Source organism: Mesoplodon densirostris, chromosome 2 (genome assembly GCF_025265405.1).
Source record: "Mesoplodon densirostris isolate mMesDen1 chromosome 2, mMesDen1 primary haplotype, whole genome shotgun sequence".
In the NCBI taxonomy this organism is placed as follows: domain Eukaryota; kingdom Metazoa; phylum Chordata; class Mammalia; order Artiodactyla; family Ziphiidae; genus Mesoplodon; species Mesoplodon densirostris.
In genome coordinates, this window is record NC_082662.1 from 114,177,087 (window position 1) to 114,195,972 (window position 18,886).

The window sequence follows — 18,886 nt, forward strand, 5'->3', positions numbered from 1 at the left end:
TGCCGCTTCTCGGAGGAGGAAGAAGTTTGGCCGCCGAGAAGCGTGAAGAGGGTCTAAAAGAAAGTGCGCGGGCTGAGAGACTCGGAAGAGCCCGCGACTTCGGGGCGGGGAGGAAGGAGTTAAAGATCCAGGATTGGTTCTAAGGTCAGGGAGTCTGGGAGGGGAAGCGGCCGGGAGGGAGGGTTCGGAGCTTGGCTTGGGTCCTCCCCAGTCCCCCCCGGACTTGGGCCGGCCGGACGCCCCTTCTGGCACACTCCCTGGGCCAGGCGCTCACGCACACATACACTCACACTCCCCTTTCCCTCCCTGGCGCCCTCTCCCATCCTTCTCCACGGAGCGCTCGCTCGCGCTCTCGTTTTCTCTCTCCTAACACACACACACACACACACACACACACACACACACACACACACACACACGCGCGCGCGCGCTCTGGCTCACGCTCGCGTCCTCTCGGCCCCCGCGCTCTCCTCGCACCCACCTGCTCTGCAGCGCCCTGGGCGCACCCCTCGGTCGCGCGCCCCTGGCGCTCCTGGCGCAGACTGTCACAGCTAGAGGGGGCAGCGTGCCCCGGGGTGAGCGCCCCCGCCCCGCTCGTCCTCCCTCCCACAGGGGCGCTCCTGGTGCCCAGGACGGGCCGCTGAGCCGGAGGGGACGCCAGAGGCCATGGTGGGAACGCTGGTCCGCCTCGGTGCCCGCTGAGGCCATGCCGCGCCCCGGCTGCCCCTCCGGCGCCCGCCTGCGCCTGCTTCTGCTCCTGCCGCCGCTGCTGCTGCTCCCGGGCAGCTACGCGGGCAACCTGACGGTGGCCGTGGTGCTGCCTCTGGCCAACACCTCGTACCCGTGGTCGTGGGCGCGCGTGGGACCGGCGGTGGAGCTGGCCCTGGCCCGGGTGAAGGCGCGGCCGGACCTGCTGCCGGGCTGGACAGTCCGCACGGTGCTGGGCAGCAGCGAGAGCGCGCTGGGCGTCTGCTCCGACACCGCCGCGCCCCTGGCCGCCGTGGACCTCAAGTGGGAGCACAACCCCGCGGTGTTCCTGGGCCCCGGCTGCGTGTACGCCGCCGCCCCCGTGGGCCGCTTCACTGCGCACTGGCGGGTGCCGCTGCTGACCGCCGGCGCCCCGGCGGTGGGGTTCGGGGCCAAGGACGAGTACGCGCTGACCACCCGCGCCGGGCCCAGCCATGCCAAGCTGGGCGACTTCGTGGCGGCTCTGCACCGACGGCTGGGCTGGGAGCGCCAGGCGCTAGTGCTCTACGCCTACCAGCCCCGCGACGACCAGCCCTGCTTCTTCGTGGTGGAGGGGCTGTACATGCAGGTCCGCGACCGCCTCAACATCACGGTGGACCACCTGGAGTTCGCCGAGGGCGACCGCGACCACTACACCATGCTGCTGCGCACCGTGCGACGCAAAGGCCGAGGTGAAACACGGGCACACCCATCCGGCCGCTTTGCCTCCGGGCCTTCCCCGGGACATCCTCTCTCTTCTCCGGGCCAGACTTCTCCTCCCCGCGGCTCCTCATTCCTGTCTCAGCCTCCTCCGCCCTTTCCACCTCTGCGTTTCTATTTCCCTCTCTTTCTCCATGCCCACCCCCACTTCCAGTTCCTAGGCTCTCCTCTCTTCTCACTTCCGCACTCCCCCACCTCCTTCCCACCGGTTCCTCCGGAGTTAACGGGAGGGAGAAAATGCCTCCGGCCACCATGACACTTAGTAGGGCGCCAGCTTAGTTCCTATCCCTCATCTCTCCCCCATTTTCCTTCTCTTCCCAACAGGCTTCTCCCCTCCTCCAGCTTCTCCTCCCCGTGCTTCTACATGCCCTCTCCTCTTCCAGTCCCCTCTCCAGCTGGCCCTTCTCTGCTCTCCCCCTCTCCTGACCTCACCTTGCCCACCTTTGGCTCCACTATTCCCTCTCTCCCTATCTGGGCTCCTTCCTCCTCCCCCTCCCACCGCCTCCTCCCTCCCTTCACCTTCCTCAGCCCACAGCCCAGACTGAGCCAGGAGTTCCACTTAACTACCTCAGGGTCTCTGAATTTCCTCCCCTGGGTGCCCCGGCTTCAGTTCCCCCTCCACTCCCTGACACTTAGGCTTTTCTCTCTCTCTCTGACGACCCCCCTTCCTCCTCAGTTATCTACATCTGCAGCTCCCCAGATACCTTCAGAACCCTGATGCTTCTGGCCCTGGAAGCTGGCCTGAGTGGGGAGGACTATGTTTTCTTCCACCTGGACCTCTTTGGGCAAAGCCTGCAAGGAGCACATGGCCTTGCTCCCCACAGGCCCTGGGAGAGAGGGGATGGGCAGGATGTCAGTGCCCACCAGGCCTTTCAGGTGAGTGTTCAGATTGGAAGCCCAGGCTGTGGGGCTCTGGGCTGGTGGCACACTGTTTCTGGGTCCTGGGTCCCTCAGTGTCTGAAAGGATTCCAGAAAAGAGGTTCTGGATGCTCATAGAGTTAGGTGACAAAGGGCAGGGGGCTGGGGCAAGGGGTATATAGAGGGCCAGGGGACTTCAGAACCTGGAGGCTAAAAAGATGAGAGAATGCCCTTGAGGTGGGATAGTGTTCACATCTCACAGACCATCTGGACTTGGAAAAGCCATCCCAGTTCATCCCCTGCTTTGAAGCAGGCAGCACCTCGTGCAGGACATAGGGTCCAATTTGACCTTGAGCAAGTAAAGATGCAGCTCTGGGAGGTGGGCACCCAGGGTACTGGCAGGACTGGAGTCAGCACCCAGCTCTCCCCTCTCCACTGACCCCTTCCTCAGGCTGCCAAAATCATTACATATAAAGAGCCGGATAATCCTGAGTACTTGGAATTCCTACAGAAGCTAAAACACTTGGCCAATGAGCAGTTCAACTTCACCATGGAGGATGGCCTGGTAGGAGGGGTTCCTGGGACCCTGCAGCGTGGACCTCCAGCCCCCAGTTCACAGCCCTCTGCCAGTCGCCGCCCTGCTCTCTCAGCCATCCCCGTATTCCCAGGTCTCCCCTTCTTTCCCTTCCCATTGTTCCCGTATCTCTCCTGATGATGGAGGGGGGCATTGACAAGTTGTTCAATCTCTGAAACTCGAATCCTTATCAGTGAAATGAGGATGCTACGTCCTGCCCTATCTGCCTAGCAGGATTCAGAAGCAGTGATATATGTGGAGGCATCTTACAAGTAGTAAAATCCCTCTGTGCTGTGAGCGTGTTTTCTCACAACCTCTTCTGAGCTCCCAGTGCCTCCCATTCCCCACCCCACAGCGCCCCACTCTGTGCCCTTCATACATCCCACCCCAGCCCAGATCTGCCTGCCCCTGCAGGTGAACACCATCCCAGCATCCTTCCACGATGGGCTCCTGCTCTATGTCCAGGCAGTGTCGGAGACTCTAGCACATGGGGGAACTGTCACCGATGGGGAGGGCATCACTCAGCGGATGTGGAACCGAAGCTTCCAAGGTCAGGCACTGGAGGTGGCAGGAATGGGCTACCTTGGGGTGCCCCAGGCACGAAGCAGTGAGAAGCCCCTAGCCCTGCAGTGCAGGTACTCACTTGCCCACACCAGTCTCTTCTACCCCAACCATTCCTGCTGCTGAAATGTCTGTCTGTTTTACTATATATATATATATATATATATATATATATATATATATATATATACATACATATTTGGAAGGCAAGACAGAGAAGATCAAAAGATCAACAGACAGAGATGAGGTGTAGGACCCATGACATTCCACCCTGTCAAAACACAGCCATCTTCCTCCATACCCCCAGGTGTGACAGGATACCTGAAAATGGACAGCAATGGAGATCGGGAGACCGACTTCTCCCTCTGGGATATGGATCCTGACACTGGCACCTTCAGGGTAAGTTTGTGCCCCCAGAAGACAGTGCCAACTGGGAATGACATTTCACCCTCCCACCACCCTGGATAAGGGAGAGCCCTGGATAAAAGAGATCCAGCCAATCTGGAGGAGCAACCAGAATGATAGGGACTCACAGGTGTTATCCTTGGGGAACCCCATGTCTGAGGAGGGAGCACAGTGCTGCCCTCAGGAAACTCCATGTCTCCAAAGGCAGGCAGGATCCCCTCCCAGCAGAGACAGACTGACTCAGGGCCAAGATGAATGCACATCATATTGCTCTATAAGTGCAACAGGAGCAGAAAGGGATTGAGACCACAGGCACCAAGGAGCAGATCATCCAGGGAAGGCTTCCTGGACGAGGGGTACCTGGATTAGGCCTGGGAATGTGGACTGAGAACACTGCATTTTCCTATTTCCTGTGTGCTTCAATCCAAGATTATAAACTCCCTGAGTGTAGGGCTGTGATTCTATACAGAGTTTTCTTTATAAAACCCTTAAGTCATTTTCAAGCTTGTCCACTCTGATAACATGGGGCATGGGTATGAGGCTCTCTGTATCCAGCCACGGCAGGGACTCGTTGAATAGTTGACAGTGCAGACACAGTCCCTGGCAGCAGAGATGGGGCAGGTGGGGGGCAGGATTTCTCCCTTGGACGGGAGGCCTCACCAAGGGCCCTTGCCCACCGACCGTTCCTGCCCTCCTATAGGTTGTTCTGAACTTCAACGGAACCTCCCAAGAGCTGGTGACCGTGTCAGGGCGCAAATTGAACTGGCCTCTGGGGTATCCACCTCCTGATGTCCCCAAATGTGGTTTTGACAATGAGGACCCAGCCTGCAACCAAGGTGACTGCCCCTTGCCTTCCAAGCCTCCATTATGGAGATGCTGCATCCTTCCTGCTCGGGGAGTCAAATACGTGCTCCTCTCCCACACTGAGGGGCTCCTGGAGAGACTCCTCTTGCCTTTTTCTTCCCTTCGTCCATCATCCCAGTTCACTGATTGAATATTTTTTTAAACTTTTTATTTTATTTCATTATTATATTACATTTATTTATTTATTTATTGGCTGTGTTGGGTCTTCGTTGCTGTGCACGGGTTTTGTCTAGTTGTGGCGAGCGGGGGCTACTCTTTGTTGCGGCGCATTGGCAGGCGGATTCTTAACCACTGCGCCACCAGGGAAGTCCCTGATTGAATATTAAAAGTTTCTTCAGAGACTTCCCTGGTGGTCCAGTGGTTCGGACTCCACGCTTCCACTTCCGGGGGCCTGGGTTCGATAGGGAACTAAGATCCCACATGCCTGTGCGGTGCAGCCAAAAAAATCTAAAAATAAAAAAAATAAAGGTTCTTCCTCCTGCTGTCCAATGTCTAACCCAAATCTCTCTTGCTGCAACTTGGACTCTCCCCTACAGACCACTTTTCCACCCTGGAGGTGCTGGCTTTGGTGGGCAGCCTCTCCCTGCTCAGCATTCTGATCGTCTCCTTCTTCATATACAGGTAAGCCTTGGAATGAGGATGGTGATTGAGGCTGGGAGACCTAAAGAACCAATAGCAGAGGAGGTGGCAGGGACCCAGAGGGAAGAGGGAGGGGTAAAGGGACAGCACAGCAAGGCCCAGGGAGATGGGGGAGAAAAGAGACTAAAAAGCCTCAGGACACCTGGAAGAGAGAAGGAGGAGGGGACAGAGGTGGAGTGGCCAGGGAGGATCCGGGAGATCCAAGAAGGAGCAGATCTGTTGGGGGCATCATAGGGTGTGGATTCCGGCCTGAGGCTCCTTTATCCTCCCTTCCTGCTTGTACAGACCAGATGGGAAGCAGTGGTCCAACACCTGTGGGGTTGGGCCTATATTAGTTGAGCAGGGATGAAGGATCTGCTGTGTACCAAGTGCTGAACCCAGAGTGGAGGAGAGAGAGAAGGAAGCCCCACTCCTGCCTTCCAGTGGGAGGCTGACAGGAAAATGCAGGAAAAGTTAAAGACAGAGGGAAGCAAGGAGGGAGAGAAGGAAATCAATGCTGGTCAAGCATATACTGTGTGCCAGGCACTTTCACACACAGTTTTTCTTTTCATCCTTATAACAATGCTTTGAAATAAATGTCGAGGTCCCCAATTTCCAAATGAGGACATTTAGACATGAACCTGAGACTCAGAGAAGTGGAGTGACTACCCCAAGGTCCCCAGTGAGGCAGAATTTCACCCAAGCCTCCTGACTTTCAGCCAAGAGAATGTTAATTGCCCCACCCATCTCTTAGCAACTGCAGTGGTCCCAGGGCTCTGAGGAGAGGCTGCTGAGCACCCCCAACCCTGGGTCAGGGGCTCAGACATGGACTTAGGTGCACATTTCATGCCTCAGAAAGATGCAGCTGGAGAAGGAACTGGCCTCAGAGCTGTGGCGGGTGCGTTGGGAGGACCTGCAACCCAGTAGCCTAGAGAGGCACCTCCGGAGTGCAGGCAGCCGGCTGACCCTGAGCGGGGTAAGAACTCCGCGGTACTGGGGGAAGGGGACAGAGTTGGAAATGGGCATGTGGGTGCCTGATGGGTAGGGTAGAGAGCAGGCTTCTAGTCCCAGCCCTGCCTTCACTTGCCGTATGACCTTGGGCAAGTCACATTCCCTCTCTGAGACTACCGCAGGTAATGATTACATCTACAGAGCTCCCTCACAGGGCTCTTTCAAAAGTTAGAGATAGCATATGTGAAAAGACATTTTATTTTTATTTTTTTATTTGTTTGTTTTTTTGTATAATCATCTGAAACTTTCTGCATATGTTTTTTTTAATTGGGTTATAGTTGTTTTACAACATTGTGTTAGTTTATACTGTACAGCGAAGTAGTAGAGTTCCCTGTGCTATTCAGCATGTTCTTATTAGTTATCTATTTTATACATATTAGTGTATATATGTCAATCCCAATCTCCCAGTTCATCTCACCCCCCACACCCCACACCCCTGAAAATACATTTTAAAAAAGTAAATAAATGAGGAAGGGATTTTATGATGTGGAATGAGAGGCAGGGCGACACAAAGATAAGGCAGGGTAGTGAAGACCAGAGCTCAAGCAACCAGGATGGAGAGCCGGGCCCGTGGGCTGACCACCCCTCCTGCACTCCGTCCCTTCAGAGAGGCTCCAATTACGGCTCCCTGCTGACCACAGAGGGCCAGTTCCAAATCTTTGCCAAGACAGCATATTATAAGGTGGGTCTGGGGAAAGACCACTGGTCCTCAGGACTGGGGCAGGGCTTTCCTATGATGGAGGACTGGAGACGGTCTTAGCACAGGGATGGGCTGTCGGGGCTGGGCCATCCCCTTACAGTGACAATCTCCATTCCTCACTCAGGGCAACCTCGTGGCTGTGAAACGTGTGAACTGTAAACGCATTGAGCTGACGCGGGAAGTCCTGTTTGAGCTGAAGCATGTAATGTGGGGAGGGAGGCAATGGCCTGGGGAAGAATCTAGGGACACAGGGGAGGTTGGCCAACAGAATGGGTATGGAGGGACTGCAGGGTATCCTAGGAAGGGATGAGCACTGTAGCCCTGGGATGGGCCCCTGCGTATTGTGGGTAGGAGTAGGGGAATCATGGATGGGAGAAGTGCTGGAGATTTTGTAGGGGCTCCATTGGATGGGCTTAGGAAGCAGAGGGAGTAGGGAGCAGGTTCTGGGGAAGGGTTCTTTAGAACAGGAGTGGGAATCACCGAGGAAGGTCCTAGAATGTCTGCAGAGAATGCATAGGGACTTAAGGAGAGTGAGGGGTCCCCAAGGGTGGGGGAAACTTGGCAAGGAGTGAGGTCTCCGTCAGGCTCTGATGCTGGCTCTCACCTGCAGATGCGGGATGTGCAGAACGAACACCTGACCAGGTTTGTGGGGGCCTGCACTGACCCCCCCAACATCTGTATCCTCACAGAGTACTGTCCCCGTGGGAGCTTGCAGGTGAGGTGACAAGGGAGTGTCAGGACAACTAGGTCTAGCCACGGGTCTGCCCCTGACTCAACATAAGGCCCTGGGCAAGCCTCTCCTTCTTTCTGACCCTTATTTTCCCCATCTATAAAATGGGAGTGGGGGGAGGGTGGTGGCACTAGAGTAGATCCAAAGCTTTGTCCCGTTCTGCCAGTTTATGTCAGTGGAACCCCTGCACTCCTCCTCCTGGGGGCATGTGCAGGGTATAGGGCTGACTCTCACTGCCCAGCAGGACATCCTGGAGAACGAGAGCATCACCCTGGACTGGATGTTCCGGTACTCGCTCACCCATGACATCGTCAAGGTAGGCCCAAAAGGGCCCACTGGGTGTGGGGGGAGGGGCCAGGCAGTCTTCTCCCCTGGCTGTGGTTGGAGGTCTCACTCATGCCCAAGACCCCTGCCTCCCCAAATTTCCCAGGGTATGCTGTTCCTGCACAATGGGGCCATTTGTTCCCATGGGAACCTCAAGTCATCCAACTGTGTGGTAGACGGGCGCTTCGTGCTCAAGATCACTGACTACGGGCTGGAGAGCTTCAGGGACCCAGAGCCCGAGCAAGGACACACCCTCTATGCCAGTGAGCCCCGACCTGACTCTGACCCCTAACACCACCCCCAGCACAGCCCAGTGGGGAGGCTGATGCCTGGCCTGTGATGGGCTCGGGCCCACCTTTCCTGACTCCCTGCTCAATTTATCATCAGTAGAAAGTGGAGTCAGACAAAATGGTCTCAAGGCCCCTTCTAGCCCTAGCACCCGCTGTGATGTCTCCAGATCAGTCCCAGTCACATCCTCTGGGACCTTGTTTCCCCTCATCCCTTAGCTTTGGGGCCCTTCACCCTGTGACTCCTGACCTCTGACCTGCAGAAAAGTTGTGGACAGCCCCTGAGCTCCTGCGAGTGGCCTCACCCCCTGCCCGGGGCTCCCAGGCTGGTGACGTGTACAGCTTTGGGATCATCCTTCAGGAGATTGCCCTGAGGAGTGGTGTCTTCCATGTGGAAGGTTTGGACCTCAGTCCCAAAGGTGAGAGGACCATGCTTTCCCCTAATGCTGCCACACTCAACTAACCCCAGCTCCAGAGAGAGGGAACCCTGGAAATGCCACCACCCTTTGCTCCACTGCTGCCAGTGACCCTGAGCATGACTAGCCCAGTTCCCTGCAGGGCTCCCCTGCCCCGTGCCCTGGTCCTGGACCTCCCCACCCTGTTTCTCAACAGGCCCCGGGCTGAACCTACCCCTCGGCCTCTCTTCCCCCACCACACAGAGATCATCGAGCGTGTGACTCGGGGCGAGCAGCCCCCCTTCCGGCCCTCCCTAGCTCTGCAGAGTCACCTGGAGGAACTGGGGCAGCTGATGCAGCGCTGCTGGGCCGAGGACCCGCAGGAGCGGCCACCCTTCCAACAGATCCGCCTGATGCTGCGCAAATTTAACAGGTCGCTGGCATTAGTCCTGGATCCTCCCAGCCTCCTCTACCCCCCAGAGCGACCGCATGCCTCACACTTAAGTCTTATCCCTGTGGTGGCAGAGCCCTCGCACAGCCCCCACATACACAGCTTGCTCCAGCCCGCCACAGCCTCGCAGCCCCCTCTGTGAATACTGTAGGACCCAGCTGGTCCCACAGTCCCCTACCTCTCATACCCGGCTCCTCCAGCGGCCCCTACTCCATCAGCCTTCAGTGGTCACAGAGTAAATGGCCTCCCACCTCCTCCCTACACCTCTCTGCCCTCCGTGGGACCTCCCACCCGGCCCTTTGATCCCCTTTCCCAGTGTGCCCCTGGGGGCCGGTTCCTCCAGGCACACCCCTCTGCCAGCCTGTGTGCCCTCACTCCGTTCTCAACTGGCCCCTGTCCCTTTCTGCCTCTTCTACCTCCTTCTAAGCCACTTGTGTTCAACAGAGATGTTCAAAATAGCCAATACGTCTGAAGCTTGATACTTGACCCTGGGGTCTCAGGGATGAATTGGACTTTCCTCTGACCCCTTTCCCCTGCCACCCCCATCCTGCTGTGCCTCCCAACCCTGACTCTCGTCAGGGACCCCACTGCAGTGGGCTGACATTAAGCCTGGGTAGGGTGAGAGCCTGGGGGAGGCGCTTCAGGGTAGGGTGTGCCGCTCCTCTCTCACCACCACCCCTTCCGCCACCCCTGTCCCCAGAGAGAACAGCAGCAACATCCTGGATAACCTGCTGTCACGCATGGAACAGTACGCCAACAACCTGGAAGAGCTGGTGGAGGAGCGGACCCAGGCCTACCTGGAGGAGAAGCGCAAGGCGGAGGCCCTGCTCTACCAGATTCTGCCTCAGTGAGTACCCGTGCTTGGTGCTCCCACCACCCCACCTGTCCCAGCCCCACCTCACCTTCTGATCCTGCACCTGTCCCTGACCCCTCAGCTCAGTGGCTGAGCAGCTGAAGCGTGGGGAGACGGTCCAGGCCGAAGCCTTTGACAGCGTCACCATCTACTTCAGCGACATTGTGGGTTTCACAGCCCTGTCGGCGGAGAGCACGCCCATGCAGGTGAGTCAGGCACAGCCCCAGGTATCAGAGCAGCCAGGTGTGCTTGGCTTGGCACCTCCGTCCCACAGGCCTGCCTTCTGGTTCCGCTTTTCCCACCCGAGCCCAGGTGGGGCCCTTACTCCCCACCCATTTTGGCTTCTCTTGTCTTCCAGGTGGTGACCCTGCTCAACGACCTGTACACTTGCTTTGATGCTGTCATAGACAACTTTGATGTCTACAAGGTGAGAAAAGATGGGAGGGGACAGACGGACGGATGTGGAAGGCAGAAGGACATAGTCTTAAGCAAGAAGACCAAGAGACATGGACAAAGACAGTGTCACAGGGAGGTGTCACAGGGAGACCCAGGAACAGGCAGAAAAACCACGCGGGGTATGGGGGATGAGCGAACACAGTGGCTGGTAGATGAGGGGTGGGGACAGGAAGGCGGTGCCCACAGTGTGGGGGCGGTGCCCACAGTGTGGGGGCCGCACCGCGAGGAGAAAGTTCCAGTCCTCAGGTCCGGCACCCTCTCGCGGCCCTCACAGGTGGAGACCATTGGTGACGCCTACATGGTGGTGTCCGGGCTCCCAGTGCGGAACGGGAGGCTGCACGCCCGCGAGGTGGCCCGCATGGCCCTGGCGCTGCTGGACGCGGTGCGCTCCTTCCGCATCCGCCACCGGCCCCAGGAGCAGCTGCGCTTGCGCATCGGCATCCACACAGGTGAGGCCGCCGGAGGGGCGGGGAGGGGGCTCCCACAGGCTGGAGCTGCAGATGAGAGACGAGCCGGCCGCGTCGCCACCGCTCCTCGTGCGCGCTTACACGCACACCTCTGGGCTCCCACCGACCGCAGGTCCCACCTGCTGCCTCTCCTGGAGCGCCCTAGCCCCGTCCTATGGCCACCCTCCGTTCCTCCCACCTACTTCCCTAAACTGATGGGCTTCCCTCACTGATGGGCTTCCACTCCCTCCAGGACCCGTGTGTGCAGGTGTGGTAGGGCTGAAGATGCCCCGTTACTGTCTTTTTGGTGACACAGTCAATACGGCCTCAAGAATGGAGTCTAACGGAGAAGGTATGCTGGGGCCCCGAGGCGGGACAGGGAGGGCAGGGTGGCTGTGGCTGAGGAAGTCTCTCCTGGCAGCGGGTGCCTATCCAATCCATGTTCTCTCCTCCCAGGCTCCCTTTTCATAAGGGTTCAACCTGGCCGCATCACCTTGAATCTAATCAGAGACTCAGGTCCCAGCTGCGCCCTCTTGGCAAATGATTGAAAAGTCTTTCCAGGCCAATGTCCAGCAGTTCCCAGCTGGGAGCTACCTTTAGGGCCCTCTTGGGTGTGGTAAAAAGGGCTCCAGAGCAGCCCACCTGGGTGTGAATCTCAGCTCTACAACCGACTCAGCTGTGTCAGTTTGCTACACCTCCCTGAGCCTCTGTTTTCCTCACCTGGAAAATGAGAATTAAATATCTACCTCAGAAGAGTTACGTGAGAAAGTCATATAACACGACTAGCAGATAATTGTCATTCAACTTTTCTGAGCCTTAGCTGTTTATCCTTTTTTTTTTTTTTTTTGCTATACGCGGGCCTCTCACTGTTGTGGCCTCTCCCGTTGCGGAGCACAGGCTCCGGACGTGCAGGCTCAGCGGCCATGGCTCACGGGCCCAGCTGCTCCGCGGCATGTGGGATCTTCCCGGACCAGGGCACGAACTCGTGTCCCCTGCATCGGCAGGCGGACTCTCAACCACTGCGCTACCAGGGAAGCCCTGTTTATCCTTTTTTTTTAAAAATTAATTTATTGATTTATGGCTGCCTTGGGTCTTCGTTGCTGCGCGCGGGCTTTGTCTAGTTGTGGCAAGTGGAGGCTAGTCTTAGTTGCGGTGCGCCGGCTTCTCATTCTGGTGGCTTCTCTTGTTGCAGAGCAGGGACTCTAGGTGTGTGGGCTTCAGTAGTTGTGGCACGCGGGCTTCAGTAGTTGTGGTTTGCGGCCTCTGGAGCACAGGCTCAGTAGTTGTGGCGCACAGGCTTCGTTGCTCCGCAGCATGTGGGATCTTCCCAGACCAGGGCTCGAACCCGTGTCCCCTGCATTGGCGGGCAGATTCTTAACCACTGCGTCACCAGGGAAGTCCCTGTTTATCTTTAAAATGATGCCTGTCTTAGTGTTCTAAAAAACATAGCCCAACCCCTGGAACACAGTAGGTACCTAATAAATGCTTGCTCCCACCTCTTCCCTTGGGCTTGCTTCCTGTTGACCTTCTGCCTCCTGCTGTAGTCAACACAATTCAATTCAGTAAATATTTATTGAGCAACTACTGAGTACCAGGCCTTGGAATACTAAGACAACCCAGACCAAAGTTTGCTAGGGAGTCCACGCGGACCCCAGCTAAGCCTCGTGGTGGGCAAAGGGCTACTTGGGAGCCCAGAGGGGGTCTGGTTCAGCAGATATTCCCTGGGCACTGTGTTGAGGTCGTCGAGGTGGGAGAAAACTTCTCACTGAGGTTCAGTCCTCAAGGAGCACATTCTCAGAAATCGTTTAACAGCAGAAAAGGGCCTCTGCGATGCAGACCCCAGGAGTGGTAGGGGCGAGTTCAGAGGGAGGTCAAAGAAGGGCTGTGGGGGGGTTCCCTGGTGGTGCAGTGGTTGAGAGTCCGCCTGCCGATGCAGGGGACACGGGTTCGTGCCCCGGTCCAGGAAGATCCAACATGCCGCGGAGCGGCTGGGCCCGTGAGCCATGGTCGCTGAGCCTGTGCGTCCGGAGCCTGTGCTCCACAACGGGAGAGGCCGCAACAGTGAGAGGCCTGTGTACCGCAAAAAAAAAAAAAAAGAAGAAGAAGGGCTGTGGGGAACGGCAGTCAGGAGTCAGGAGTCTGGGCAGACCTCAGCAGATTTGGGCAGGTCTCCTCCCCGAGGCCTGGGCTCCCTCAGCCCTGAAATGAGGGTGTTGAGTTAAGAAACGATGATAGCAAACACTCGTATAGTGCCTCCTAAGTGCCAGACTCTTTTAAAATATGTAATAAATAATGTGAAATTTAATCCTCACTAGAAGGCTTTGAGATGCGTCCTGTTGCTATCAGCATTTTGTAGAGTAGGAAACTGAGGCACAGATAGTTTATACTAGTTCCCCAAGCTAGTGTCCAAGCTAGGATTCATACTAGGCAGAGCAGGCTCCAATGTCTGAGCTCCTGACCACTACACTCTACTGTCTGTCTAGAGCCTGGTGATGCTCTGGAGTGCAGTCCAATAGAACTTTCTGCAGTAATGGAAATGTTCTATAAGCTGTGCTGTCCAATATGGTAGCCTCTGAGGCATTGCATTTTTCACTATATTTCAATTACAGTTTAAATAACCACATGTGACTAGTGGCTTTCATGGTGGACAACACAGTTCTAGAGTTCTTAAGAGAGAGGCCCGTGTAGTCAGACACTACATGGAGGGGGTGGGACTTTGAATTAGGAGGCTTTCTGGGCCAAAGGAAGGAGGGAGAGCATCTTTCTAGCCCCACAGTCCCTGATCTCCTGCTCCCATCTCTTGACTCTCTCATCTCCCTTCTCCTACCCAGCCCTGAAGATCCACTTGTCTTCTGAGACCAAGGCTGTCCTGGAGGAGTTTGGTGGTTTCGAGCTGGAGCTTCGAGGGGATGTAGAAATGAAGGTAGAAAAGGAAGTCCCTACCCTTACCACCCCTTAGGGTCCCCGAAGGGCTTACCCTCCCCCAGGCCCCTTCTCAAGCAGCCAACCCCACTCCCAACATTTGGGAAAGTGGATGAGTCACTCCCCACCCCAAACTCCTCTTTTTCCCTCCAGGGCAAAGGCAAAGTTCGGACCTACTGGCTACTGGGGGAGCGGGCAAGTAGCACCCGAGGCTGACCTGGCTCCCCTCCTGGCCTTCCACACCTCCCTTCCCTGTGCCAGAGGGGATAGAGAGGTGCCAGGCCTCAGCCTCGCCTGCAGTATCCCCACCATTGCCAAAAAGTAGTTTGAACAGCTCAGATGTGCAGACCCCAGTGGAGACACCAGGCATTACCTCTGAAAGTGGACTGGTATTGGGGAGAACTTGGAGCTCACAGGACTGGACCAAAACTCACAGCCATGCCCAGGGACACACACACACACACACACACACGTAGGCACACGCACCCACTCTCCACCCTGACTCAGGCCAGGCCAGGCTGGGATATGGATTCCTGGATCCTCCTGCCCCTCCCTGTGCCCTCTTCCCTCAACCTTGCCACACTGTGACTTTTATGGGGAGGAGGAAAAGGAAAAGGGATTATAGGTGAATCAAGGGACTGGGGGGAGTCCACATCTGGGCCTAGCCCAGATGGGCCACAAACACCCACCCTCTCCCCCACCACCCAACCTAGGATGCAATGCACAGGGGAGAAAGGGAAGGACAGAGGGCTGTGGGCTTGTGTGCCTTGCTTCTCCTGTGAGTGGAGACCATTAAAATCTTTATTCCAGTGACAGTGTCTTTTCTTGCGGGAGAGCGGGTTGCCAGAAAACACAGCCATATTCTCCATCCTGTGCTTCAAATAAGGTGTTTCTCAAGTCGGAATGCAGTATCTGAAAAAGGCTGCAGTTCCCCTTCCGTTTTGAGGAGCCGGTGTAACAGCCTGCGAATTACCCCAGCAGTGCTGATGCTGTTGGTCTCAGGACCCATTTACTCCCTTAAAAGCTACTGAGGGCCCCAAAGAGCTTTTGTTTACGTGGGTCATATCTATCAGTATATTCTGTATTAGAAATTAAAACAAGTCTTTGTTAACTCATTTAAAATAACTATAATAAACCCATCACATGTTCAGTTTTTACAGCTTTATCAAAGACAGTCTTAAGAGAAACTGGCTTTTTTTGAAGACCACAGTGACTAGTTTGGTGCTATTGCCTTGATTTATGCTAAGACACCAGCAGTTTTAACCCCACTGTTTTTGCACCATCAGTGCAAATATCAACACAGTCAATAAGGCAAATAATATAATTAGTAGGAGTGTGAAAATCTCTTGTGTGTGTGTGTGTGTGTGTGTGTGTGTGTGTGTGTGTGGCTTGAGGGATCTTAGTTCCCTGACCAGGGATTGAACCCGGGGCCCCTGGCAGTGAAAGCACCAAGTCCTAACCACTGGACTGCCAGGGAATTCCCATGAACATCATTTTGACCTCATCCATCCCCTGAAAGGATCTTGGGGACCCACAGAATCTGTGGACTACACTTTGAGAACTGCTCTATTACCCAATGCCCAGCATACAGTAGGAATATAAGGAGTGTGGACTGAGTGGAGAGTCCTGGCATCTGCCCCAGGAGGCCTGGGAGCCAAGAAGGAGGGGTGAGGTGGGAACATATGGATCCCTTTTTACCTCAGTTGAAATGTGGGAATTGTCCACCTGCCCATCCACCCCCATACCAGTGTAGACAAATGTGAGCGATAGTTTACAACATGACTCTCAGCTGGTCTAAGGGCCCTCCTTTCCCTGCTCTAGCCACGCACCCCACCCCCTTCCTGAGCAGGCAGGCAGGAATGCGAATGCGGGGGAGAGGTGGCTGCAGCTTCACCTCCCCCATGGGGAAAGAAAGTGCCAGACATTTCTTCAGTACCATCCATCAAGTGCAGACAGGCCCCTCCTCCGACCTCCCCAAGCCTCTTACTGGAGTCCACGCCCAGCGCCCAGCGGGACTGGAGGTCGGTGTGGGCTATGGAGAGCTTCGACGTCTGCCTTCTGGACAGTGCGCCCTGATACACAAATGGTGGTCTGGAGGTGAAGAAAGGATAAGTTGTTCTCCCTTTGTCTAATGACCCTTCTTGATGTCCTGTGCTCCCTACCCACCCTTTTTGGCCTCAGTCAGATTTGATGTATTGGGAGAAGGAGCTAACACAGTCAAGTCCTCACCCTCCTCAGCTGGGGATGAATAGCTCTGGGAAGGCCTAACAGAAGGGTGGTTGCCTTGGTAACCACAGCACATCCACCTTCCTGGTGGGCCCTGGTGGCCATGTTGACTCCCAAGCCCCCATTCCTCCTTGCAGGTAGTGGCAGTCCCAGAAGGGAGTAGAAATACTAGAGAACTGTGGGACCTAAGAAGTCAGATCAGGGACTTCCCTGGTGGCGCAGTGATTAAGAATCCGCCTGCCAATGCAGGGGACAGGGATTCCAGCCCTGGTCCAGGAAGATCCCACATGCTGTGGAGCAACCAAGCCCGTGCGCCACAACTACTGAGCCTGCGCCCTAGAGCCCACAAGCCACAACTACTGAGCCCACGTGCCACAATTACTGAAGCCTGCGTACCTAAAGTCCGTGCTCCACAACAAGAGAAGCCACCGCAGTGAGAAGCCCGCGCACCTCAACAAAGAGTAGCCCCCCCTCGTCGCAAGTAGAGAAAGCCCGCGCATGGCAACGAAGACCCAATGCAGCCAAAAATAAATTAAAAAATAATAATAATAATAAAAAGATCAGGCTGGAGGCTGGGATATCTAGAGAGACTGGTTTGGGGAGGGGAGACTGTAAGAGATGAGGTGGGGAAGGTGGGGAAGGTGGGGAAGGAGGGGCGGGTAGCTGATTGACTGAGGAGCCCCAGTAAGACAATTGTAGGAAATTGCCGGTCAGATCCTTCCGGGGCAGCCTGGCTCCACTGCGGGCACTTGGAGGGGAGGGGGCTGGGGGAGTGGGCGTGAGGAGAGGCCCAAGGAGTCGATGACTTCAGCAGCTCAAGAACTTTCACTGGAACTGAGGAGATTTCCTTCCGGAGGAAGGCCCCCGAAGCCAGGAAGGACTGGGAAAGCCATTACTGAGGGGAGGGGCGGGGGGCTGGGGTGAGGGGCGGCGTTCTGAGGGTAGCAGTAGCGCCCCTCCTGCTAGCCAGGGAGACGGATTTGCGCCAGAACCTCCGCCCACGTGGGAGGGGCTGTCTAGCCTCGCTGAGTGTCCCAGGCTGTCCTGCTGCATAGGTCTGGGAGGGTGGGGGACAACAGGGTTTCCCTGGAGTATGATAAGAGTAATAACAACAGTAATCATTGGCATTCGATTGTGCCTTGCAGTTGACAAAGGCTTCCACATACATTATCTCATCAGCCCACATGACACCGTTGGAAGGGAAGGGCAGGGAGTGCAGCTGAGGTAGGAGGGCCCAGCTGTGGTCCAGCTGTGGGTAGGAGGGCCCACTGTAGAGAGTGTGCAGAGGGAACCAGCCCTGTACAAGGCTGGAACCCAGAAAAAAAAAAAAAAAGCTGATAGAAGAAGACAAATATCCTCCCCCTACCCCCTCTTTTCTCTATATCAAAGAGCTTGGGTAATTTATTTATCATAACAGTACATTTAGTGATAATTTTCTTTTAATGATTTATACCTTTCAGGACAGATCCATGGAATCTAATTAGCAGTGGAGTCCAGTTTGGCAGCCTGAAAGTCATTTTTTCATTAAATTGCAAGAGCTGTAAAAATACAAAAATAAGTAAATTAACCATTAAAAAAAAAACCCCTAATGCTGTCCAGGGAGATTTAATCTCATTGAGCTGGAAGGCAAGAAAAATTCCAGGTGAGGTGTTTACCATCAAGATGCTGATGAATTTGGATACTAGTGAGGAGGATGAGGCCATAGGAAGAGAGGAGGTGCGGGGGCAGGAACCCTGGTAGTGCTAACCCCAGGTTTAGTGAGTGGGACCAGATAGGGAAAAAACCCACCCACCCGGTTCCCTATCACACATGTTGTACCAGTGAGTGGGTAGGTGGGCTGATTGCCCTTTAAGAACCTTTCCATAGCAAAGATTCCATAACCAAATACATCTGTTAATCACTGTGGTACCCCTTCTGTACTTGATGCAGCCATCCCACTGTTACTCTCTGCCTTTGGCTTTCAAATGTGGACTGCATATGGCATACCTTGGCTGCTGATAATGTCATATGATCAAGTTGGCTTATGTTGTCTCAGCCCACCAAACTCCCAGCAGGCCAGAACCAGGTCAAAATACCACATAGATCTCAGTATTCAGAACTGGAGTAATTTCAAACGTCTATCAAGTGAGAGGCAGTGTGATGCTGGGGAAGAGACTAACTCTGGATTCAAACCCAGCTCTGCCACCTATAATCCATGTGGCTTTGGGCAAATTTCTCAACTTCTCTAAGCCTCAGTTTTCTGCTCTAACATGGGAATGGTCATAATAAGACCTACCCCACAGGGTTGCCTGGAGGATTAGAAGAGGTTTTTCCCATTACATCCTTAGAACACTGAAGGGCAGGTAGTAAGAACTAGTTGTTTACTAGTGTTATTAAGAGTCTACATTATGCAAACCATAATGCTAGATGTAAGGAGTTCCTGATGTCCAGGGAACAGTTGGAAGCAAAATGCAGCTCATGATTAGACCCCTCAATGAGAGGTAAGCTCTAAAAATCTTAGAAGAAAAACTAGGGGTTATGCACTCCAACCGCTTATCCAGGGCTGAAATCCTTTTAAAAACATCTGTGTAACTTCCATGTTCTATTGGAAAACTTTCAGGGACTTGGAACTAAGACCATTCTATTTTTGAACAGCTGTAATTAGAATGTTCTTTCTGATATAAGAAGATGGAGATATTTCTATCATCAGAATTGCTTTTGAGGAAATCATCTCTGTTTATGGACAAGGAAGCATGCTCATGCTCCTTCAGCTGCCACCT

At 55.0% G+C, this 18,886-nt stretch overlaps 1 protein-coding gene across 1 annotated transcript; it reads left to right on the top strand.

Annotated features, from left to right (window-relative positions):
• Window positions 1–697: 697 nt before the first annotated feature.
• NPR1 (natriuretic peptide receptor 1) lies at window positions 698–14,117 on the top strand. The gene is made up of 22 exons (XM_060087986.1): window positions 698–1,418; window positions 2,123–2,322; window positions 2,756–2,869; window positions 3,293–3,428; window positions 3,747–3,838; window positions 4,545–4,680; window positions 5,245–5,329; window positions 6,182–6,302; window positions 6,945–7,019; window positions 7,162–7,239; window positions 7,648–7,752; window positions 8,012–8,083; window positions 8,198–8,354; window positions 8,642–8,797; window positions 9,038–9,206; window positions 9,925–10,071; window positions 10,160–10,283; window positions 10,436–10,504; window positions 10,808–10,982; window positions 11,233–11,331; window positions 13,811–13,902; window positions 14,055–14,117. The coding sequence occupies exons 1-22, from the start codon at window positions 707–709 to the stop codon at window positions 14,115–14,117; spliced, it is 3,177 nt and encodes a 1,058-aa protein (XP_059943969.1). The 5' UTR covers window positions 698–706.
• The last annotated feature ends 4,769 nt before the right edge of the window (window positions 14,118–18,886 follow it).

Bases quoted from the DNA above. Each gene is read 5' to 3' on its own strand.
- NPR1 (XM_060087986.1), top strand. From the start codon at position 707: ATGCCGCGCCCCGGCTGCCCCTCCGGCGCCCGCCTGCGCCTGCTTCTG. The intron at 11,332-13,810 runs GTATGCTGGGGC...TCTCCTACCCAG, and splicing joins AATGGAGTCTAACGGAGAAG to CCCTGAAGATCCACTTGTCT. The intron at 13,903-14,054 runs GTAGAAAAGGAA...TTTTCCCTCCAG, and splicing joins GAGGGGATGTAGAAATGAAG to GGCAAAGGCAAAGTTCGGAC.